Genomic DNA, 26,553 nt, shown 5'->3' with positions numbered 1-26,553 from the left:
TTAGGACATTACATAATGACTTCTCAGGCAGTGTGTATCACTGACTGTTACCGCCCGACATTGACAAAATGTAGCTAAATGGCGTCTATTGTCACATACCTCCCTATGTTCATGTACAACGTTGTTCATTCTTGTTTTTTAATCAATCATTCCTTCATTCATATGTTTTTATACTACACACCACTATTTTCCTTTAAGCCACACGTGGAAAGTATAAAACAACACTTTTTAAATGTACTGGTAAAACACCAAAAGATAATCAATACATGAAGACTACAAACGTAATTTGAAGGCCATAACAATTGATTAGATATTTGCCTGTAGCTTAATTAACATCCTGTGCACATGAAATAATAGTGACAGTAAAAGGTCTACACCAAAATTACACAATGGTACAAAAGATTTGATTTCATTTGAAAATGATACATCTTATATGCAATGATCAAACAATGGAAATTCAGTTCAACAGTTTGCAATATACTTACATCCTTTTTAATTTCTTGTATGGTGAAAATGCCCTTGGTGGGATGACTGATATTGTGTTCTGTTCAAGTCGTCTGTGGCGGGAAAAATGGGTGAAATTAATGTAAAATATTAATCAGGACAAACTATCTTAAAATAAAAGAGGAGAAATGAACCAACAATTTTGCAAAACAACAATGGTCGAAACAAAATATATTTCGCAAATCACACACTTCTCAACGAGCAATTCTGCTTGAACATAGCATGTCCTAGCATTCATCTGAAAGGGTAATTGGTAAGTGTGTGTGTGTGTGTGTGTGTGTGTGTGTGTGTGTGTGTGTGTGTGTGTGTGTGTGTGTGTGTTCGTGTGTGTTCATGTAAAAGAGAGATAGAAAGAATGGGTAAGCCAGAAGATAGAGACAAAAATAAGTAGGGGCAATCTGCTACAAAAATACACATTTCAGATACTATTGCAACACAGTTGCGTGGTTTCATAATTTTTCACCTGTATGAGAGACAATGCTTGCAAACGCTCGGCCAATGAACTCTCGCGTTTCTCCTCGCGTGACACTGAATATCATCGGAGGAGTTTGGCGAGTTTACTTAGCAGGTCAAGGGTGGGCTTAGGAAGTCTTCCAGGACTCACACACGGGTGTGAAACCTTTAGTAAACTTTTGAAACAACAATCACCAGCTACCTTGCACTATTGTTTGAATGGTTCAACAAAAAATCTCCTCTCTTTGCATACTTTTTCTTCTTTCCTTTTGCCTCTGAATTCCCAAATGGATCTAGACTAAACATTGAATACATACAAAGGGCGTTTGCAGACTAAGCTCAAAAGAGAATTACAGTAGAGTGTCTATCACTGCCACATTTCAAAAAGCACACACGTTTTCAATTGAGTGTAAATTGCTACAGATTTTCTGTTCAATTTCCAAGATAAGAGTTTATGTAGAATAAAGACAATATTTGATGGTCGGGATAATGCTCCCAAAACAAAGTGCAAAACTTGATCAAAGTCTTGAAGGATGAACATTATATTAACTCTGTCGAGATGATGCACGCAGAGAGAGCAAAGGTATAATTGAAATTAAATTGAAATTGAAAAAGAAAGACCTTCAGAATGAATCTAATATGTCATGGAATGAGGTATGAGGAAGGAAACCAGGCTCACAATAGAATGCGAAACATGGACAAATATTGACTGGGAATCCTCAATGCGATAATACCCAGTCCCATCCACATATGGAAATATAATGAAAGCAGATATTCTAGAAAGCCAGCACAGATTAGAAGAATAACAAAGGTACTGGCTGAGACATGATAAGAAACTCTCTCAATGATATGGAGGAAAACAGTAAATATGATGCACATCCCATGCAAAAATTAAATCAGGATATGTCAACTTAGATGAATCAGGACTTCCTTTTTTTTTCTTTTGAATTCATTGCGCAGTATGTTTTATGTTTCAGAGTTCTAGGGAATTGTAGCATTCTTGTGTTTGTGTGTGTGTGTTGTGTGTGTGCTTTTGTTTTCAGTCTCCTTCAGTTACTGGCATTCAGGATATAGGCAAAACAATGCCTTCATGACCTTGGACTGGCTTGTGGGCCTCTTCTTCTTTTGAATGAAGTTAATCAATTTTGACAATGTATGATTTTTTGTGTAATGAAATTTGAAAATATTATCCAAACAAGTCTCTCTCGTCTCTCGTCTCTCTTGGCTCAGTAAGACGGAGGGAAACCAGACTTCCACTAATACTTCTCAGCAGAATAGAAATTTTGTTGGATACTGTACAGCTGATGATGACGACTGTGACGAAATAATTCGACACTCACAGGGTGTCGTGTATCTGCTGGCATTTACAATTTGCTCCTGGCGTTGGGTCAGCAAAGTAGGGGGTTATCAAAATCTTGAGCTCCAAATGACTGAGGCGCATGTACAAACAGTATTAAGTACCCAACTTATCCCTCAAATACACCTGCTCTTTTCTGCATCATACTGCTAGAGAAGAAGAGAGAGAGAAGAGGCGGGATTTAAGTTGAGAACTATGCTTATCCTTCGCTCAAGTTTTGGTATCTAAACACACCTGCATGATTTTCTACAGAAGACATGGTTTAAGACTGTCAAATTGGATTGAAATAGATGGAAACAATGTTAGCACAATAGCTGAAAGATATGGAATGTTGAATGAGTGCATATATCTAACATCAGTGAGCTGCATCCTATACAAAGCCTCATGATCATCTAGTAGAAAATTATACCAGTCTTCTATTTCTGAAAATGAAACACTGTTGAAGCGATTTTAATACACACAAAAATGCTTTCAATTGCATGAAGCAACTTATCTTGGATGAGATTGATGTTCTATCCTTTTATCCCAACATCTTCATGAATTGTGTATATACTTTTTTTTTTAGATTACGTTTTTTTTTAGATAACTAAACCCATGCCATTTATCAATTTCGAGCCATATGTCTGAAGTTTCATATGGAACATCTATACTTCACTTTCATAGTTACTCCAATGTTTTTGACCTATTTTCACTTTTTGTTATACATTTTCATGGAACCATTTGGCAATGTCATTTGGGTCCTGGATTGTTCATTAAATTCACTAAACATCACTCGAGGACACATACCTGAATACCTGAACAACACCTTTAAGAAAGGGGTCTCAGAGATGCTAAAAACTGCGGATAGACCAGCGTCTGAACTTTGTTACTTGCATGAAAATCGGGAAGAAAGAGAGCTGCTTCATAAACACCTGAAGGCATTGGCATTTATGAAATCACAGATTATATTTTTCCACCACAAAGGCCAATGGAAACTGTGTACAGCTCAATAAATGTTTAGAAAGACTGTATGGACAGAAACTAATGTATGTGACAAGCTAGCATATCCTCAGTCCTCAGAAAACTCCAATATGGCTCCGGGATACTCTGTCTGCAGGCAGAATGTCAATATTTTTCAAGTGAAAAATGAAAATATTTTTGGTTGGTGCATCGGAGTACTTTCCTACTTTACTGAGCATAACTACCGTGTATGTGTGTGTGTGTGTGTGTGTGTTTGTGTGTGTATGTACATGAGTGTACGGAGGAATTCTTGCCATCTTATTCCACACTGAGAAAATGGAAAGATCCCAAACCAGTGTGGTGACAGCAGAAATTCTTATCCTACCAGTGCTGGTGGACAGAATTCTACTTGACACAAAAGTAACATCAGCAACAGCTGTGATGAAATCACGCACAGTCTCGGGCAGGAGTTAAGTCTCTCTATTATCCACAGAATTAAAATAAGAGCATAAAAATGTCTGAAATTTCAGTCATGATTGCTTTGACTGTGTAGTAATTAAAGGAAATAAAGACCCGCGTCTCCAATATAGTACTTCAACCCATTGGGGACGTTCTGATTTTGCTACAACATGCGCATTTCCCATAGACCCCTGCCTGAGTATACTCGGAACTCATCCTCAACGGGTTTAGTTCTCATGGTATACGATGTAACATTCATACTTGCACAATGTCTAGAATGTAATGGTTTTCAGGCATACCTGAAGGAAAGGACAAATGTAATTGTATTAAGTAAATACCAAACTCTATGAGAGATCAGAAATATCATTTTCAGTAATTCAGATCTACTAGGCTACCTCCCTGATTATCCCATCTTTGCTCTGATAATCATTTCAGGTCTTTTCATTATTCTTCAGCTGCAACCTGACAAATGCAACATAGTAGCTTCTTTCCAAGAATCTGTTTGATTTGTGAACATTTTTCCGATGAGGTTTGAAGGTTGGGGAGGGGCTATGGTTGGATCTATGCATACAAAGCCATTCATTTTTGTTTTTGTGCAAGCAGAGAATAAATGAAATGAATTGAACTGAATTCAACTCTCTTCTCTCAAAATCTCTTCCTTTGAGTCAGTGGAGGGCTCCAAAGCCTCTCTCTGGCACATGTGTAACCTCAGAGAATGTATTGCAGCTGGTGCGGGTCTGATCTTGTCACAACCAATTACACTCTCATTCCTCCATCATACCAACATTCAATGAAATGGGGAGATGGCAAATCAATTCTTCCACTGACCTCCGTCGTCCGTCGTATGGATACATGGGCATGAGTGGAGAAAAAAAAATCATGTCAATGACCCTTAATTTCAGTGAAGTTAAATCTGGGACAGTAAAAAGATGAATTATAACAAAAATGATAAGCGGAGAACTGCCTGTAATGTGAATCTTGGATTGCACTGGTCTACAATTCTAATGGAGGTAAGAAGAAGCACCCCCACCCCCATCCACCTTTAGAAAATGAGACCTGATCGAGATGGATCTAAGATTGATTGGACTGAACATACAAAGGCGGATAACCCTGATTGGGCGCAATCACGGCAACAAGATTACACCACCATTGTGGATTTGGAGGCTGCTACCACGACAACCGCGTCATCTGCGAGGGGCTCGCTTTTTCCATCAACTATAGGGGGCTGTCACCAGCGATCCCATCAAGCAGTGAACATCAATCTCCATTAGGTGTCACTTAAGGTTTGTTCGAGGCTAAGGACAGCTTTGTCCACCTTGATTTCCAACACTGATTGAGGCAGCCCTCTATTTATGCCGGGCTTAGTGCTGATGAACACTTCAATTGAACCAGTATAAAATAAATTGATTTCTTTCCCCTCAAATTTAATGCAATATGTGACCATTTTTCCCCCCATGTCTTGGGATGGATATCTCAAAGTCTGTCACGCTGTATGGGGTCTTTCACAGGAAATACGCTTATTGCGATCTTGCCAGAAAGTGATGTCTTGTCTGATCTAAAATGTCACATTATTCCATGACCATATACTGGTATCATCCTGAAAACTTCATACTTATATTTTTCTACAAATTGACATGCCTTTGTGAAAACTGGAGGTTTGGGAAATTCAATATTTGCAGCCATAAACTATATGAACTAACTTTATCAGTGCATGAAAAAATCTGTAAAAATGATTCATATCATATAAACTCTTCCCAAAATGAACAGCTTCAAAAACTCTTGCTCAATGTCATAAGCAATCATGAAATTTAAGATATGAATTAGCTATCTAACATTTGTTCGAGTTTCAAAAATTCTTTGCACAAAGTCAGAACACAAAGGGGGCTCCCATTCTCTCTACCACCTCTGGCTAGTTTCCATCAAACATCAAAATGCAATCATGATGAGCAGGTCTATAATCTCTCATCTTGGCAGGAATATATTGATTCATAGGGCTCATCATATTTCATTGTAATCTACCACTCTGCCCCTTCAAGCATATGTAGAAAACTAAAGGAAACTACACAAGTGTCCACTCTTTCACTGTTAGCATAAAGTAGGATACTTTGAATGACAATGTTGAGCAAGTAATCTTATGTCAAAATCTAGTATCTAGTAGAATTTATGATGATTGATAAGAATGGAATCTCAATCCCTATCATAAAGAGCATCGTGTCAAAAAAAAAGAAAAAAAAATCTGCAATCACTTCAACTAAGTCATCAGAAAGTGTAATACTGTATTCAGAATGCCATCAGTGGGACAAAAAAAAAAAATGGCAAAATATGTGGTTGTATCAATGATTTGAATTTGAAACTAATCATCATGGTTTAGTGTAACGTGATGAGCGATCCCTTTACCTCAGCCGCATTGATAAGATTCGAGGATAGATAGCTTAAGACCTAGAAAGAATAAAGAAAATAAAGTAAACCCCCACACAATAGAAAGACGAAGAAATTACCAAGTGGTAATAATTGGAAATGGATCAGCCACGTTTCTTTTCGTTTGATTGATATCATCTATCCTCTGGGACACAGTATGGGAGGCAATTGACTTGAACCAAGTAATCGCTTTTCAGTGAATGCAAGACAAATGCAATTTTGAGATTTTGGAGAACCCTAGACAGATTAGGTGACCGTAATCCCACATAGAGACCAAACTTCCATTAGGATTACATATTATGTCTCTGCTGAGAAGTAGAGAAATAGACAGAGAAAAAAAAGGGGGGGGAGAGAGAATGGGAGTGGGGAGACTTTAATACTGAGAGAAGGAATCAAGTTTGTTGTAGCCGTGGAGTGACTGAATGCTGAAATGGATAGGGAACAAGTGTTTGGAATTTTACCATGTTGATGGGGTAAAATCTTCGACTTTTTTATTTTTCAATGTATGCCAAAGGATATACATAGATTAATATAAACAAGGAAAGCGTACACAATCTGTACATAGAAATGTACTGACAATATCATACATATCAGAAACAGTTATGTAAGCATGACTGGAAAAAAAAAAATGATGGAAAGCAGCAAGGGCACCTATGGATTTCTTGCTAAAGCTTCTCTAAATGGAAAAACAAAATCCAACCCCAGGCAAGAATATCTCACAGAAATTTATCAATGTCAATGACAGAGATTTCTCCCTAACACCAAGCCAAATAATAGTTTTTACTCCTGTTTATTTGCTTATTTGTTTATTAGCAGCTTTACTAAAAAAAATAAAACGAGTTGCATGGAGATTTGACTTAATATTGTACAGAAGTTGAGAAATGGGCCAAGAAAAGAGTGATGTGTTTGGCAGTGATCTTGATCACTGTCTGTATCCAGAAAGTTTGTTCATTTGGTGATCCAGTTTGTGGCAATTTGTGTGGCTACAAAAAAAAAAAAAAAAATGTAGTACACAATGTACTTGGGAAATGAGCCCCCTTGATGGAGGTGTGTTTGTGATTGAATTTTGAAACAGTTTGAATGAATAATTGCCAATAGTCCACTTATTGCTCTCATCTCAATGTGTTGTGCAGCTGCCTAGGGCTATGCATACCATTTTATTTTTTTTTGAACGAAAGGTTTATTGTTTTACAGCTGATTGAAACCTAGTGCCCTACTAGTGAACACAGCTCATCACTGTTAACCTCCTGGGCACTAGCCAACAATTGACACCAAACTTCAGAAGATATTTGGTCAACTATTTCGAGACCAGCATAATATGCACACGACAAGTAAACTTTCAGCACAGGGCACATGTCTTATGAAGGGTTCCACAATGCCAAAGTTCATATCTCTACTTTTCCCCCAAGGCATGAAACACCAAAAAGTGACACATTGCTCACTCTGAGTCTTGACCATTGCCTTTTGGCCGCTGACCTATGCCAAAGATAATACACAGAGAAATGTTTGCAATTCATTTTTGCCCCCAAGGTGCCGGCAGAAGTATGCTAGGGTCACACAGGTGGTACTACTTTTTCTCTTGTTCCAGTCTTATCTGATTTAAGATCAGATTGCACAGAAAACAAGCCCACAAAAAATTATATATATATTTTTTTCCACCCCGCCCTCTTTTTCTGCGACTATTCTCTCTCCACTCAAAATCTGTCACCTCCGTAGATAACTGCAGCAATTATATTTGAACTGTGTCTCAATTCAAGCATTACTTTTCTTTTTTGGTTAATGTCGTCAGATACAGGTGAAATGAAGTCTTTTTCTTATTTTTCCCCTATAGTTCTTGATCAGCAAATAAATAATTACAGATTGGATGATTTATTTATTCAACATTTTGCAGGTGATGAGAAACAGTGGATATCTATGATCAAGTGAGAAGCCATCACCCTTTGTATTTAAACACTTTAAAAATAATCAAATTCAACATATTACTGATCACAACAACCTAAATATATATTCTATCACATGTTTGCATCAGAAAACCCCAATGCCTCGGCAATCAGTTTGTAATCCTTGAAACTTTCTGATGCGCACATTCAGACAGACTTTAGGATTCAATAGAATAATTCCTAGCCCAGCTTTTCCTAGCTTTTAAATTTTGTGCCTGTTGAGTCACACTGCCACACAAATAGGCAGAGCTCATAACTCTTTGTCAATGTGAGAGTTACGGACAAATTTGAAGTGTTTTCTCACAACATGACTAGCAGCATATATTTCATTAAAAAAGTGTCAAAGAAGGAAGAGAATCCTTGTTTAGGATATTGGTACTGCTGACAGGATAATGACAATGAAGTCCTCCCTGTGTACCACAATCTATCTGAAATCTATTTGTTGCAGCCTTCCATGACCACCAATTATCTACCATACATTGTAACATCCCAAGACATTCAACTTACAATTTTGATGAGTTTCCTCGAAAAGCAAATCAACAAAAGCTTTCATATCTTTATTCTCTTTCTCAGAAAGTTTGAGGGATTCATTTGCTTCTAATTGCCACATCGACAATACGTCTCATCTGTGATTTGACTTCATGAGGCCAAGACATGAAAACAATCAATCCCTAATGCATCACAGCAGCCTACTGTACCTGTGGGATATTGCATCATTTCACCTATCGTAAAGTAAGTCTATCAAACTTACATTGCATCCAGAGGCCTACACGGGGTGAATGGCAAACTGCCATATAAAAAAAAAAAAAAGTAAGAGAGAGAAAAGAAAAATGCTAGAAAGTTGCAAGCAAGGCCATGGGCACTCAAAGGGTTAATGGAATGGATGCTTAAATAAGAAAAGGTCCTCTTCTCTTCCCTTAGACTTAAAACGGTTTTGAGTACTTTCTAAAATATGAACGCGAAGAGGGTACTGCAAGGAGGCTATATAACCAGTGGGGGAATTTCGTCTGATCCCGTTTCTATGAAGTATGCAACAAAGCCAGATGATGGCTCTCATGCAGGTTTGATGAGCCCGAGCGGTCCCCATTCTGCAGGGCACAGATGGGACCCATTTTACGAGGTCAGGATGACCCCGCCAAGGAAAGCTTCTTCCCTGAAAATCTGATCGGCAGCATAAACGGGAACAAACAATATCAGAGAGAGGTAACAACAGAGTCACTGTCCCAATGACAATAACTTAAACCACACTGAAAAAATGGGTACTGCAGTCCCATAAATCAAAACTTGGATTTGATAGCATTTTCAAGTTAATCCTGAAATGCCAAATGACTCGCCACAATGTTGGCAAAGGGCAAAGTGTCACCAAAGAGAATTATACATCTATATTCCATCCCCACATACTGTACATGTAGCTTTTGTGGGAAATCAGCAGGATTAATACTGTATGGCTTGGCTTTCATGCCATTTTCACTCTCAAGTCCATTATGCAATCATCAGTATTTTCCTTTTCTAGTGATGTTAAACAGGTCTGGGGCAATGAACATCTTACATCTAACACAGAAACTTCCTGTATCGTGTTTTACACCAACAGTATGGTGACATTTTACTCTCCCTTTCCATGATAAAAGAAAAGAAAAGTCTGAAGAAGTACTCTGTTTTAAGAGGGTTAGAAAGACAAGGAATTTTTTTAATCATTTTTTCTTTTACTTTATTCGTTTTTATCGTTGTGCATTTGTACATGCTTCTTGGCCACATACAAATATTCACCATACACTATTACATGCTTTCCTATTTGCCCAACAAGAAAATTTAAGACACAAAGTTTTTGTGATACAATTTTCACAAGATTTAAGAAAAAGAAATCTGTCCACATATAATACTTTTGAACACTGTTCTCCCAGCAGAAGAGTTGCCAACTCAAATAATCCTCTGCAATAATATAGAATGAGAATATATAATTGGAAGTGTTATAGACTTATCAAAAGTGTTTGGCAAGAAACCAAAATTTTTTAAGGCTAATGATATTGGGAAACAATTTTAAAGGGACATTATGGTCTGTAGGAAGATCAGGCACGACATGAAAAATAAACCAAAATTTCTTTTAGTTTTGACAAGTATTTCAGGTGAGATAAACACACATGAGATATACACACAAACAAACACTCATTTGTAATGAAAGCTGTGCTTGAAAAAAAAAAAAGGTTAAACGTGAAACATTATATTATACATAGTTACAGCTGATGCATTTTAACATTTAAGCAACATAAAGCAACCTTACAACTGGATGTTGGACAAAGAGTTGAAGTTGGACAGATTTATGTTGAATATTATCTCTCTGAGTTTTGTGCCAATACCACAACTTGTGTGTGCTCTTTGGAAAGTCACATGCACTTTTTGGGACTCCCACGATGAAACAGGATGGCACATCAGCCTACCCATTGTATGTTTCCTCTCCTAATTCAGTTTTCTCTCAAAATAGTTTGAAGTTTGAAGAGAAAGCCAAGTGGTAGAAGTTTACAAACGGTCTGAATGCCAGCGCGTGATAGAAGCTTCATTCACAAATCCCAGAGTTTAAGGGATTTGCGCGTTGCTTGGATTCTGGTCCAGATAATTGACGTGGCCTTTTGGACTTGCGAACGAAGCAGCGGTACACGTGCAGGCAGGGAACAGGTGTGAGTTTGGCGCATATTCGGAAACAAAAGGCTCCCCCATTCTTGCGCTCATTCTCGTCTAATATTGTCATTTCCTTCTGGGATATCAAAGCTAATTTGTCTTTGCCCAATTCATATATACCCTCCGCAAACAGCCTCCCCGCTCTCAATCAAACAATTATGCTTGCGACTGTCGACAGTTGCTCCGTATATCACTGCCGCTGCTGCATGTTTTCGTGGAAATATTGGCATGATATTTTGGATGGCAGTAGGTTGGCAGTCATTTCTTTTCTGCGTCGTGAATCCTAACTGGGGAAATTTCATGAATGGGTCGCTGTGTTTGTGGACTACTGAAAATATTTCTTGCGGCTTGTTCAAATGTTTTTCCTTCTTTCAAACAGAGCACCTGGAGCTTCCACCAACCGGAAGAAAGGATCAAATCATCCTCATCCGGGGTGACAAAACAAGGTGCTACTTCAACTATTTGCTAATTGGCACGCTACCACATGCCTACCAGTGCAGTAATATCAGGAATAATGGATTTCATGTGACATACATTCAGATATTGAGTGTAGACACCCATGCCATTGTGAAACACTCATACTTTCAAAAATTTCATGGAAATTATTCTGAAATATGATATTCCAGAAAAAAAAGAGTTTAGAGAATCTTAGCTTGTTCTTGATTTGTTTGTTGTTGTTTTTAGGGGCAGGATGCGAGGGCATAGGAGTGTTTTTTTTTTTGTTGTTGTAGTAAATATATCCAAAAAGGAGGTCTGTGCAATGCACCTATTAAACATAGTGATGGATGGCCCCTTTGTCTTCTTCACCTATTGAGGTGCACAGCTGAATCATTATACCTCATTTTTCTGCAACAGATAGTGCTTGAGCAGGATCATTACAAATGATATTTCATCCACTTGCCCATATGAGTAAACATGCAAGGTCCCCAATATTTTTAACACACAAGTGCTCACTCATTTTACTCACCACAGAGCGAGTTTAGCTGCCCCAGGCAACTGCATTTGTAGTACCCTGATTTGAGCACCCTGATTTGGTGGAAATATGCTGCATGAAGATAATTACTACAAGCAATTTACAAAATTCACTGATACTCACAGTTCTACCATGTGATATGGAAATGTGGCAGGTAGCTGGGTGAGCCCTCTTCCTCTGCAGTCCACAACACGTGATGTACAGTCGCATTCATCTGGACATAAGGCTTCAATCTCGCACATTGCCTCATGATTTTCGTTACCTGCAGTACAACGAAATGGAATCAAAATACATCAATGGCATCGTCCAGGTGAGTTTCATCTACCATTAAAAACAAAGAATAAACAATGACATTATCAGAGATGCAAGGACAGCAAACCCACATCTTGTTTAATGCAATATTATGACTAAAAAAAACCCAAAAAAACAGAGATTATACTGATTACTGTGTATGCAGAACAAATGGTTACATTGCCACACTTTTGAGTCACACCTAATCTACAGAATTTTGCCTTTTTGACATCACTAAAGGCACAATATCATTTTTAGTCTTCATTTATGGCATTCACTGACTATCTAAAGGGCTACAAATCTTCAAACATTGATTACACTTTCCTACTGACAAAATACATTCTGTGGCAACACATTCAATTCATCATTTGCATGCATAAGAAGACAAAATCTAATTCGTAACCTCAAAAATCAGTCAGGAAATGAAATAATGAGTGACATGTGTCTCTGTGTGGCAGAGGAAAAATCAAACCATGACAGCGGACTGTCTGTGTACCATGCATAGAGTTCTGTGTCATCTTCATATCAACTTTCATGTCCTTCTGAATTTGGGAGTGAGCAAGCACTGGCTACAATTCTTGCAAAAGGAGAATTTGATGCGGGCGGAATATCGTGTGCCATTTCTATTGTTCTCCCGAGCATTCCCAGTCGCAGCGCACTTCTTCCCCTGCCTCTGTCCAATCTGATTCTAGCTGGGAAACAAGGTATCGGGTGCACGGCGATCGATACAACTCCGACTCGGATGGTGTTTGTGGCTCCTTTGTGAAAGTCTCTGTGAATAAAATGCTGAGTCAATGCGGCGAGCAAAGTGCGTTGTCTGTGCCGGTTAATAAAATCGTCATCTGATCCCTCCTTTCTTTCCTTTAACCTTGCTGCCAATTTGGCTTTCCTACAACGTCAATACTCTTTTTTTTTTCCTTCAGTGGCCAAAATCGTTTTATTCACACCAAGATTGTACATTTTCACAGCCCTAGCGATTAACTTTCTTGTTTTGCCGAGAGGCAAGGTATCGCATGCAGAATGGGAGTTTGGCACATACTCCTCCAAGTGAATCTAGGTTATACTCTTGTATCCCATAAGAGTTCAAGCCTAATGATAAAACTTTGTATTCGTCTTTGGGGAGGTGCCATTTTCTTTCTTTTTTTCTTGGGGGGGGGGGGGGAGTTTCAACATCAGACTTTTTCATGCTACCACTTGCTATGACTTACACACTAATGGTTGTATGCTACAAGTATGATTTTTAAAATCCAAATATAAAGGCCTTCTCTATCTTTTTTTTTTGTGTGTGTGTGTGTGGTGGTGGTGGTGGTGTCGTATGTAACACAAGTGTCATCCATGTGGATAGGTATAAAGTGATTTTGTAGTGATGTATCTAAAAAAAATTAACAGTTATGAAATCATCCTTCTCGGAGCCTGTATTTTTTCCCTAGACCTTTCATTTTCTTGTAAAAAATGCATATGTGCACATCAACATTGCATTCACCTGAACGAATTTAACTGCTAACTCAGCTGCATTGTTTTCAAATTGCTGACATTAAAAAAATATATATATGTAGAAAAAAACAAAATGAATTCATTCAAATTGACAAAATCAAATTCATGACATTAAAAAAAAATATATATGTAGAAAAAGACAAAATGAATTAATTCAAATTGACAAAATCAAATTCATGACAATATTCCAAGCTGGACTTTCTACCCACAGCCCATACACTTAACCCCTATCAAAAATAAAACTGAAACAAGTCTGCATTAATTTATCTTTTTATTTTTTTTTTAAATGCCCTTTTAGGAACTTGCAAATTTTTCATTTTGACCCAAAATTATATGATATATCGATGTGATCTCAACAATCAACAATTGCACTTGTTGTTCTAAATACAATGCTCTGAAGAAGATCAAAAGAAATATAAGTCATGATACTATGAATGTTTAATCAATATTTGCTGAATCTCTGATCATTAACTGACCATCTACAAATTTAGCAAAATCCTGAAATATGTCAGTTTTGTGTAATCAGAAATTAGATGACCCAGTATGGATTACAACTTTTCCATATTGATAGTGGTTTTATGTAACCATGACATATAGAATTCAGATTGACATTGTGTTATATATATATATATATATATATATATATATATATATATATATATATATATATATATATATTATATCAGGAAATAAAAAACATATAAGTGATAGATACTAATTTGCTAAAAATTTGATTGTCCCGTCCAATTTTCACGTTATAGAATTGACATGAATTCAAATTTCAGCGTGCCTTGAAGAGGACTGAATAGCATACTGGTATACAAATTGTAATCTAATTAATATCATGATACTATATCTGGACAGGATGCTTCATTGAATATTACTATTTTTGTATGCATGTGCTTGTGTAGGTGTGTGTGTGTGTGTGTGTGTGTGTGTCTGTGTGTGCGTGTGTGTGTGTGTCCGTTTGTGTGCAGGAAGAGGAAAGCTGATAGCTTCCAGCCTTAGAGGTTTCCTTGCCCATAGAATGCAGGGTCGAGCAGGGGAGAAGCTAAAATCAGATTTGAACGCTAGGCTCCTTTGTTGTAGCCGTTATGGAACCTGTATGGCTCGGAGCTAGGATTTTGATTTCTCTTTTTTCCTGATTTCTCTCTCTCTCCCTCTCTCCTTCAATCTCTCTTACTCACTCAGTCTGTTTTCCAGAAAATATCCTAATGCATGGGCTTACATAGTTCTTCCACTGCACAGTAATTCTAAATATCTATGCATATTTAATTCCAAGTTGCAATATAAATCATGATAAACTTTTTCTCACATATCTCATGTGTTTCCTTTTTACATTCTGTTAATCTGTTTTCTTGTACACCCTTGTAGATTATAAAAGTTGAGCTGTCTTCTTTCTTTCTTTCCTTTTACAAGTGTTATTAACAATTTGCAATGCAGTTTCTTGGTTGTTTTCTGAAACTACCCTTGACCATTGTTGGATTTTGTTGCTGTTTTCTGGGGTCAAGCTTTGGTCAAGCTTGATTTTTAACTCCTATTTCAGCATCTCCTCGTGACATAGAAAAAAGCTTTTTCATAAAACTATCATCTCTTCACATTGTGTCTATCTTGAAAATATCATAAAGACTGTTTCAAACATTTGACACATCTTTACCATTGTGTGTACTTGTCTGCAGAAACATCAATACCACATCAATAATGCTAATTATGTGTAACATCAGTTCATGCAAATGGAAACAGGATTTAAAGGGATGGTATAGTTTTGATTGAGACTTGGCTTCAGGTTCCTTATTTTTTGGTGAGATAATAAGAAACCTCTTGTGAAATGTAAAAGAGCATGTGATTCCAAGAGGAATTTAATGTTTATTTGATGAAAATTGGTTTTGAAAATAATGACTAGATATAAAAAACAAAGCGATAGTACAAAATGTTGGGACCCACCACCTATTAGGATCGCTTTATTTTACTTTGTCATTGGATATTTCAGCCATTTCATAACCGATGTTCATCAAATAAACTTTAAATTCCTCTTAAATTGGTATGCTCTATAACATTTTAAAAGTGGTTTCTTAGTATCCCACAAAAGGTTTTTAGCTCAATCCTCATCTCCACCAATGCTATACCATCCCTTTAACCATGTTTTTGATGTGCACATTAAATGTTGTCAATGTCTGTTTTATATCAATACTTGTGCTATACATTTATGATGCTCTAAGTTTCTTAAGTTTCTTCTGCTTCTTTTATGAACGATTACTCTATTTTCATTTCATTTCAGCTTTCCTCTCCCTCATCCTTCCATCTTTCTAGCTCCCCCGAAAAAGGTGTTCTCTCGATTTTGTCATCCCGATCCTTCCCTTGGTCCCGGGTTTGTCAAGCCAGGCCAGGTGGGATCCAGATGGGGGCCGCTGGGGGCTATGGATGGGAGGCTGGGGAGGTTAACCTCACCTGACCTGGTGACTTCTCAGAGAGACTAAAGGAGACTTTAAGGAGGGGTAGGGAATGGAGGGGTGGAGGAAGGAGGGATGGAGGGAGGGAGGGAGGGCAGGCAGGCAGGGGATGATGAGGGATAGAGGATGGGTGACTGGTGGAGATCTGAGTGACTCACAGGTAGAGGTAGCCTAATACACCTGTCAACATTCCCCCATACTGTAAAACAAGGAATGTTCACGTGCATTTTAATTTCGCGAATTTCGCGAGAGCCAAGCTTCGCAAAATTAAAATGCATGTGAAAGTTCTTGTCTGCTCTATACACACTGAATGTTAGTGGCAACTCGCAAAAAAATTTGTTCCACGAAAAAGGCCATCAGCTCCAATTCACGAAAATTTCATGCCGCTAAAATATCGTGTTTTACAGTAGTTATGCACAGGAGGAAAGTCTGTGGACCATGATAGTCACTAGGATGACTTTGTAAACATCGTGAAAACCAATCCTGGTGCACTGTTCAATGACGTGATAATTATATGCGGACACGCAAAGTGCATCGGTATTGCATGATCATATTAAATGCATATAAAGCATGGGATAATGGTTGCAATGATGGTGAATTGATGATAATAATAATAATAAAGGTTTCAACAATGCTGATGCCACAATCATCATCATTTTTTTTCTGTCATCATTACCACAATTAGAGAGAGAGAGAGAGGGAGAGTTCAAAAAATAAAAACCAAGCTTACCACAAATATTTTTGGGTTTTTCTATAAGGAGCAGAGTTGACCACAGGTCGAACAGTCAAAAGAAGGGTGGCTTATGTGATACAATTGCTACTTTGCAAGAGTCTACAGGATGTAACCTATACTCAGAAAATTATTGTCATGGAGTGCTCCTACCGAGAATTAATGCAAGTTCCATGTAAACCCATCAAAAAAAAAGGAAACCAGAGATGGCTCACTTACATCCATCATTGGGATCATTACTGTTTTTTAAGTATTGAAACTGCCTCAGCACCATGTAACCTGATTTTTCCACAATACCAGTAATGCAATCTTCCACTGTATCCCAACTTTGTCGCGCTGATGGTCAACTACCGCTGATAATTGCAATGTGTGCTACTTTTCACCCTCTTTAGTGTACTCCGTGCCTTCCTGGTGCGATCAGAAACTGAAACTGTCCATCAATCACTTTAGTTTATAACGAATTGGCAACGTTTTGGCAGGTACACACACCCTTCAGGTGCTTAATCCTAGTGTCAAATTATGTTTCCAATGGCAGGTGACAGGGCTGAGAAGAGCTCTTTGCCATTATTAAGTCTGACTTTTCAAAATATCATCAACAACAGTGCTTGAAATATTCCCCCCCCCTCTCTCTGCCTTTCTGTTGGATTTTGTTTGCTTCAAAGCTTCATCACCTACTCTACACATACTGTCAAATGTATCAAAATTCACAATGTCAGACCCATGCCTCAGGTAAGATTCATTGCAACTTCGAAAAATCATAATTTTTTTTTTTTTTCAGATGCTGTGAAGCAGACTTTATGTGAGGAAAAAGATATGTAAATAGATCTAAAACAAGTACAGTTCGACCTCGATTATCCGGCCTCCTTTTATCCGGAAATCTCTATCATCCGGACGCGTTCACGCAGTGAAGGACTTTTTTTTGTTTTCATCCAAAAATTGAGAAATAACAGTGACTTTCAAGGATCTATTTCACTAATTTCATAAGATGTGCGTGATAGGTTTCTCAATATCTAATGAGGTAAAACATGTATGATTTTCACATAAAGATATAGTATACTTTATTTTTGTGAAGAAGGGACTACAATTTTGCGCAGGCTAGCATAGATTACACCACCGTTGCGGGGTACGCTCCTGCCTAGCTGCCTGTACACTGGGACGGCAGCTTGGACAGCAGCTATATACATTAACATTGTGTCTCCCATATCCGGCCAATTCGCTTATCCGGATGAGCGCCGGTCCCGACATGGCCGGATAATCGAGGTCGAACTGTACCATAAATGAGACATGTCACAAAAGTACCTTCATTACCATTACTACTGTCTGAAGTACTAAAAATATCCAAATTAAAATCTCCCTTGTACAAACACTTTAAACCACATCAAATTTGTGTCCTATATGTGTTGAGGTGTCACAGACAAAATATATATATTCCAATAAAAGAATACAAAAATTAATGACTTTTGATTCTAATTTTTTTTTAAAGTTTATGTAATATCATAAAACCCTAATAAACATAAAGTAATGCAACCACAAATATCATTTTGACAAGTGCAAATGGACAGAACCCTCTCATAGAAGCTTGTATGGTTTTTACTGTTAATATCATTAGTCTAATATTTCTCTTCAGCTCTGAGCTTATGTTTTGCAGCTGTCTTTCAAATAATTTTTCAATGGAATGAATTCTAATCTAAAAAGACAAAGAGATATCTATACCATATATGTAACCCTTTCAAACAGAAATATTCTTGAGACATGAAAAAGTTCACTGATGTGACAACCTCACTTGTACTTGCATTTTATCACCTGTGTCCCTGATCAGCAAAAGCTGTAGAAGCCAGAGACAGAGTTCTGCCTCAAAAGGGCAATATCTGAGGTTTTGATATTCCATCGGAGACCAGGACGTGATAAAAGACTACTCTGTGTTCCCTCATACTCAACAGATTTGTACAATTATTGCTTGAATTTGCTGACAAAGTTGGCAGATGAAAATATGCACTTGAATTTATAGACAGAGTGGACAAATAAAAACACACAGAAACACACATACATATTTTTCATGGCGGAACAATTTCTTGTCACTTTGATAAGTATATCTATTACATTTTCAGACATTTATGACCTTGGCTGCAATATGAACCAGAAGGACTTTAATCTTGAACACTCTCACTAGCCACCTGGAGTGATGTCAAAAGAGCATTAATGTTTATATGTAACATCTCACAGTAGATTTACGAAAGCTGCGCTTGAAAGGTGATGTGAACATATATTGACGACCAAAAGAATGTTGATGCCACAGGCATTCAATTGTTAGTTGGTACTATTTTTTACACATCATGCCCACACTCCTATTAATCTTTTTTAACTGTGTAAGAGATGCCAAAGGCTTACACGAGGAAGAAAGCAAACAGAAGAATTTTGGGCATCCTATCACTTTCCCTTCCCTCTTTTACTGTTATTGGATGGCTTTTATTGAGTTATTTGTCACATTCTGGAAAATTTTTCTTTGATCTTAATATTTACAATCAATAGCAATACAGACATGTGGACAGGAGAAACATCACTTTACTGTACATTAAAGGTATTAGCCCACATTTGTAAACCTGCAGCAATTGGTCTCATAGTTAGCATGGAGTTTGGGTATGATTGCAGTAACACCTGTGCAAAATTTCGTTCCAATTAGTCCATTACTTTCATAAAAATAAATGAAAATGCACCGTAATCTGTATGCATGCGTATAACGCTCGCTAGCTCCGGTCCACGTACGTGTTACATGTACAATGTACGTAGCTATAGCTCGCGCTCGTAATTAGATTTTGGGTCGGGTTGACCCAGTTTGAAAATTGATTTTAAAACGATGATTTTCTCTCTTTTATCGAATGGTATAGACAAAGAGCGACAGGTGAGGTATGTTACTGTTATAACTTGTACTTGAAGTCATATTGGACCTGTTTTATGCAGTTTTGATTTTCGTGGGTTTGCAAATGTGGGCTAGTACCTTTAAAGGCATGCTTTGAAGGAAGCTCTGTGAATATATATATATATATATATATATATATATATATATATATATTTTTTTTTTTTTTTTTTTTTTTTTTTTTTTTTTAGGGGTCTTCATTACTTTGTACAGCTTTTTACAAAATTATTTTCTTTGTAAAATAACCTGTCAGTTACCACCTATGATGTAAATCCTTTGAACTTATTGTTCTGTTGAAGAAAAATCAAATTAACTTGAATTGCCTAATCTTTCTATGTATGTGCATTATATGTGTGTGTGTGTGTGTGTGTGTGTGAGTAAAAAGGAAAACAAGTTGTTCATTTGGCCAACAACTGTGAACATCTTTATCGAAATTGCTCAAGATAATACACTTTTTTACCATTCCCAGGGACTTTGGGGGCAGGTAGTCATTGAAGGCCTAACTTTACATGGAATATTTTGTTATGATTGATTCTACACATGTGTATCACATTATGCATAATATGATCAGGATACCATATTCTGGTTGCCACTGACGTATTCTCCGAGAAGTTCCCTTGTCTTTTCTCCAGAAATTGATTGGGCCGTTGGAATGCGGCTTTACGGAAATCCATTAAGTTTCACGCCCCAGCTCCTGCCAGAAGTGGGCTATAAATAAGGCGGCCACTCCCCGGCTGCCACACTGCCCCGCTACCTCCCCATCTGACCACGGCCACTTGGCCCCCTCTCACAACAGCTGCTCAGTGCACTTGTTTGATGACTTTGAACCCACAATATTGGCTCCCAATGCCATTGGAAACTCGGCGCCATGGCAACGCCGCCATTTTTACGCCTGACACAGGCATTTCATTCTCCCTTGCATGGGCAGAGCTCAGTCATAAACCACAATCCCAGGAGCAAAAGAAACGCAAGTGCCAACTTTTCTGTTTCAACAGACAACGAGGTATCAATCGTAAAAAGGTCATTCTGTCAGGAAGTCTATTTTCCGATACTCAAAAAAGAACCGTTTGGGAGAAAAATTTCCACGGACTGATCAGAATTCGCTCATCCTAGTTGGCTGAAATGTGAGTCAAACAACACACTGCCACCACCGCTGGGATTCGGTTGCCAAAAAGATTTGTGAATGGTGACGCTTGCTTGGCCATCAAAGAAAATGAACTTACGAACTTTTCCCAAATTCCCTCACCCTTTAAAACAGCTACACAAAATGACATGAAATCAAGAAGTGGAGAAGTACCATGACCTTATGAACAGGCTCCTGTTTAATTTCACTTTTAAGTATTGACATTGGCATGAAAGTCATATCAATAATCTCAACTTACATAGATTACATTATTTGATACTTTGTCTTTTCATGATAATTGAATCACAAACCTGCAGAAGCAGCAAGAAGGTGAATCACGAACCTGCACAGGCAGCAAGAAGGTGCATTGTTAAGTTTCTAAAAGGCCTCTCACGTAGGAGAAGAAGACACTGGGGCATGTTGTTTCAAGTTTAATGAAGTTATGCTTTTTTCCATCTTAACCTAAAGGGAAACTTGTGGTTAGTATTAAAAAGCTGTCTTCTTGTCCTCATCAAGGTACCTTAGTGAGTTCTAATAAGTCACTTGTCCTGAACGAGGTGCCCAGGAAAGTATAATATTCCGTATAAACCCTTTGAAGATCTCTTGGAGGAGCTGAACGGGCTCTTACCTGTACACCTGAAGTCTGTAGTCTGAAGTTCAGCCACCTTGAGGCTGTGGAGCTGGCGCGGGGTCTCGCAGGTGGTCAGTAGACCCAGTTGAGGGTGTTGTCGCAGCCAGAGGGCCAGCCATGACAAGTGGCAGTCGCATGCTAATGGGTTCTTTGACAGTCTCCTATGAGGTAACAAGGTGGCAGCAACAATCAAATAAGTCAGTCTGTTCAGGATGACGAAAGTGCCATATATAGCATTCTTATTTTCAGTTCTATGTTGCGACCCCTATCAATCAGCTCACCAGAGCCAATGATTATCACTTACAACATTTTTTTTTTTGCTTTATACATGTCCATTTAAGTCTATCGCACAGCTTGCACAGATGTATAATTACACAATGTAATTACAATCTGCTACATGGCATAACTTTGGTTGGTTATATAAGTATCAATCTTATACAGTTATAACATGTGAACTCTTGGACAATTGTGACCTTTCATCGTTAAAACCTTCCAAAGTTGTCAGACTTAATTTTCTTGTTTCTGCGCTGTAATACTTCAGACTCTGGACAGATAAAAACAGCATTTCACAAAAACTTCTCACAGAATGCTACAAAGTGCAGGAAACAACATACACTGGTTTTAAGAAAACAAAGGTAAGCTTTAAAGTTTACATGGTGTCAAGCACGAAGGAGATTTGACTTCAAAACATATATGTCATGAGTCAACTTAATCATCAAAACAAGATGCTGTCTTAAAACTAGAAAATTTCAAAGTTAAAAACCACTTTTTTTGGCCTGGAATTAAGACAGGAGGTAGGTAAAAATTCAAACTTTTATTCTTCCTTTTTTTTATTATTTACAGATATGTGTATCATATGTCTTATTTTCAGCCAATTTGCCTTATTTTGCAGTTTTCCTAACTGATAGCATCTTTAACAACATAATACAGTAATGGGTCACAAATAGTGGAGACCTGAAATTATTCTTTACTAAAAATGGCAAGAATCTGAGGAAACCTTTCATTTCCTGCTGCAAGATGATACTGCACTTGACAACATCATATGACATCATTCAAATGCCACTGGCAAGCTGTACAGACTTCATCTTTTGTTAAATGTATTTCATGGGCAAGCTGCTTTGAAAGTAGAAGAACCTTTGAGCTTCTCATATGATCAGATACAGCAATTTTCAAATTTTTCTACGGTGATAATTTGCATGTCATAAAAGCTATTTAAAGCATCAACGAACTCATTCAGCTGTATGCATTGTAGTACATCTCTGTGGTTAAACTGAATGATGGGTTATTATAAACATTTTGGATCTTTGATACCTAAAATGATAGGTTGCTTTACAAAATATGTTTTACAAAAACATTTTGTAATACAATTCTGTGGCAAGGGGAAAAATTATGATTGGCTATATTTCTTGCTGCCTAAAAATGACAGCTTGCTTTACAAATATACTCTTGAATTCAATTCTTTGTTTGTTTTTTTAATTATGATAGGCTATTAAAAAAAGTGGTTCTTTGCTGCCTAAAAATGACAGCTTGCTTTGTAAATATATTCTTGAATTTAATTCAAGGTCCAAATATGCTCGCTTAAGGTGACTTAAATCTTCATTTAAGGACCACTGGATGATACTAACGAGTATTAGCAAATAACCCTATAAAGAGAGAGTCATACACTGTCTGCTGGTAATATTCAAAGGAAACTGGGTGCTGAGCTGTAGAGGATTATGAAGTGATGCTTCATTACATTTAAGTATTGTTTACTTCATTATATTGTCTATTTCTTCTTCTTTTTCTAGATTACTGTCCTGTAAGAACACCTTGTTCTGATTACTGGCATCACACGTTGTTCATCCCTTTGATTGATTAAAAAGCATGTTAAAACACATGGACACTCTGACACTGACACATTGACAAAAACACATTTTGTCTCAATCTCCAACAAAGGGCTAGATTTCCTTCCTTTCATACATGATTGAATTACTGTGGCACTGATAAACACTCTATTTTTAATTGCAACACCACAACAATTTAGCGTCACAGAATATCAATGTCATGTCCTTATTAACTACATATGACATCAAGAAAAATGCACTTCATAGAATCAAATTCGCTAATTCTCAAGAGAAACAATTATATGTCACTACCTATTTCTAATGATCCAATCAGTGGGTAATCAAACAATCACAGATGTATTTCCCTTGAGCTCAAGTCTATGCTATAATAAGGGTACAGTTTTCATCCAGGCATATTGAGTGACATCCATTCCCAAAACCTGTTTTCAACAGCGGCCCTGCATTCAAACTCCTGCATCGGATTACAAGTCAGTTTCGCTGACGTCACTGCAAGTCTTGTCTCGAGCACAAATCATAAATCACAGATAACTTCTCACACTTCTCTTTTGTTACTCGATTGTTACTTTGCATCAATCACTGGCATCAAATAAACATTCACTTTTCATCATGTAGCACATGTATAATTGCTTTCTACTGCCTATTGCAAGACATGATGTGGGTAAAGTTCAGTGTCAGGTAATACTACCTGGGATATTGCATACATGTGGAAACCATGCATTATTTTTACTGCTGCCAGGTCATTTAGAAGGCGAAGTCACCCCTCCATTGTTACAGGACCGCGATTGGGGAGCTGAAACTTTATTTTCAAAACATACTGGTAATACTAAATTTTTACGGGCCATAAAATCCTTGTGACTCACAGAGATCTGAATAGATGTATGATTTCTGCAGAGTGCTTAGAATTTCTACCTTGCAGTGAAACTTCCATAAAATTCCTATGTGTTTCTGGAGCTCTGTAAGTTCTTTGTAGCCTGAACTTGGCACACAAAAAGGAAGCATTTCAAAGAAGAATGTTCCCAAAGGAGACATGCATATTTCACAAAAGCAGTGAAACAAAATGTGGCAGAGTACAGATCTGGAAGTTACCTCCTAAAGTTAAAGGCATCTCAACAGAGACGTCTTCGATACTGTTTTGTTTTTGGACACACAGATATATTTTCCTCAATGCAACAGAGAGTACATGACCATTAATTTGTCATTCCAAATAGCCTTTTTCAGGATGGCATGAAGCTGACAAAAGGAGCAATATCACACCATTTAATAAAAAAAAAAATGTTTCATTACGTAGTAAGACAGACCCTACACCTAAAATCTAAATGTTTTTCCAATAATTCTGCTTCAAAATATCCCAATGCATCATTTTTAGACCAGAGCATAATGTGTGAAAACACTTCATATTCTGTTCTACTTTGCTAGCCTGAAATGACTTCAAAAAATGGCTCTTGTCTGCTGCTTTGACTTCTAAACCAACTCTTCATTTTATCTCTATCTCTTTGAGGTATATTTCCCTTTAAAATGAAACATAGCATTCGAGATATTATGCCTCCTGCAAGGTATTTTGCTTGTATTTTGGAATGTCACATAAATGATACATTGCCTGCTCCAGCATTGATTCCATCCCTTGATGACATCTCATCCATCCTCCTACATACTTCGCACATCAAATCAATAATTCATCTCATTATAAGGACACATTTCCTCCACTGTAGCCTCTCCTTATAAAATATGCATTGTTATTGCCTCTTGGTGGAGGAAAAAAGAGCAAGTCAACAAATAATGCCATTATTATCTGGCGCCTTACAAGATTGCATGGTGATTCAAAATACATAATCCCTGACTGCAATAGTTTAGATTTAGCTTTACCTCATCAATTTAATGTTTTATGCACTTAATTGAGTCATTAGATTTCTCCAGATTCCCATGATATATCAACATAATAACATATGATACAATACAATTACTATTTAATTCTTTCTTCGCACAAGGCAAAGAGCATTTGTAAAATTACAGAATGCAGAGTAATGATGAAAACAATTTTGACCAAGCTTGAATAATCATTTGGACATCATACAGTACAAAGTAGGTTCTTGTAGATAAAAATAATATCTGTACAGACCTACAGAGTGGATTTACAATAATTATGTTTTCAGAGCTTTTTCAAAAGAGTTTATGGATACAGACTGTCTGATAATCAATGGGATCAAAGCAGTTCCACAGAGCTCTTTTCAGAGTTGGGACAATCCAGGTTTCTGTACTACAGAATGAAAGAATAGCAAAACTATGGTATCCAAAATTTTAGTAAAGCCCTATGAAACTTATTTCATTACTTTTAAAACTGAGACAGGAAGAATTGCAGTATACTTACAGCTGTTTCAGAAAACTCATATGCGTGAAGCTACTACTGCTTAATGTCGTGAGATTGTTGTCATTCAGATATCTGCAGATGAAGAGATGGGGAAAAGGGGCCTGTGTTAGATATTAAAACATAGAAAATTCTGCTGTCTTTTGATTAACTCCTGAGAATTACAACAAACAAAGACAGAACATCAAAGGATTTAAGAGAAGGAGAATCAGAATGAAATAGAGAGAGACAGAGACAAAGAGTATAACTGACTAATAGATCAAAATTTGATGGACAGATGAAATGAGATTGAGAGTGATACGCGACAGGCAGTAAATTCACAAACTTCAGGGAAAGATGAAGGTAAGTGCATCTTCTTTCAGCTCTCTTTCTCGTATTCAGGCGATATGCAAACACAGTGTACATTCAAACGTATCATTTTGTCTCTGTGAAATTCAAACTCGTACGCTCGTGCAAATCTCCCGAACCCTGCAGCTGTATCTAATTTCACCACATCACGTCCGATGTTTGCTTTCTCTTTTCGCCTCGCCTTGAGACTGGCAACCTACTGCCTCGAGTATTGATTCACAGGCCCTACGAGACTCTCGCTTATCATTTTGGAAATGCATCATTTTGGAAGACTTTAATCAAATGCGACATGAACTCCCTGTGAACTAATTGATTTTTCTTAGATATCAGTCTCTTCTCTTGCTCTTTGAACTCCTGCTGTCAGTGACATTTCCACTCGTGTGAACATCACAAGAGGTCTTTGAGATTATTTCAGCGTTGTGCTTCAAATCAATACCACACGGATCAACTCTTGTCGATACGTCCAGCCCCATAATCATAATTACTTCCTCCAAGTCTTCCTCTGCTAAAAATCAATCGATAGTGTCAATAAGCGAAGAGATCGCTGGGGCTTCACTGTGGCATTGATCTGCTCTACGATGCAGAACTTAATTTGGAGTGACGGAAAGGGAGGAACCACAAGGAATATCTCTTGACAGTCCATGAGATGT

The 26,553-nt window shown here is 37.5% G+C and overlaps 1 protein-coding gene across 1 annotated transcript in view; it reads right to left on the bottom strand.

Annotated features, from left to right (window-relative positions):
• Positions 1-26,553, bottom strand: part of LOC140242072 (slit homolog 2 protein-like) — a 156,059-nt gene that overhangs the window by 67,070 nt on the left and 62,436 nt on the right. The window contains exons 7-10 of the mRNA XM_072321831.1: positions 25,559-25,630; positions 21,347-21,510; positions 11,840-11,978; positions 486-557 (exon numbers count right to left, since the gene is read on the bottom strand). Coding sequence (XP_072177932.1) covers positions 486-557; positions 11,840-11,978; positions 21,347-21,510; positions 25,559-25,630 — 447 coding nt within the window. The remainder of the gene's footprint in view (positions 1-485; positions 558-11,839; positions 11,979-21,346; positions 21,511-25,558; positions 25,631-26,553) is intronic.

The sequence above is a fragment of the Diadema setosum genome, chromosome 18, assembly GCF_964275005.1.
Source record: "Diadema setosum chromosome 18, eeDiaSeto1, whole genome shotgun sequence".
NCBI lineage: Eukaryota > Metazoa > Echinodermata > Echinoidea > Diadematoida > Diadematidae > Diadema > Diadema setosum.
Note: the sequence above shows the minus strand (reverse complement) of the source record. Positions and strands in the feature narration are given on the sequence as shown.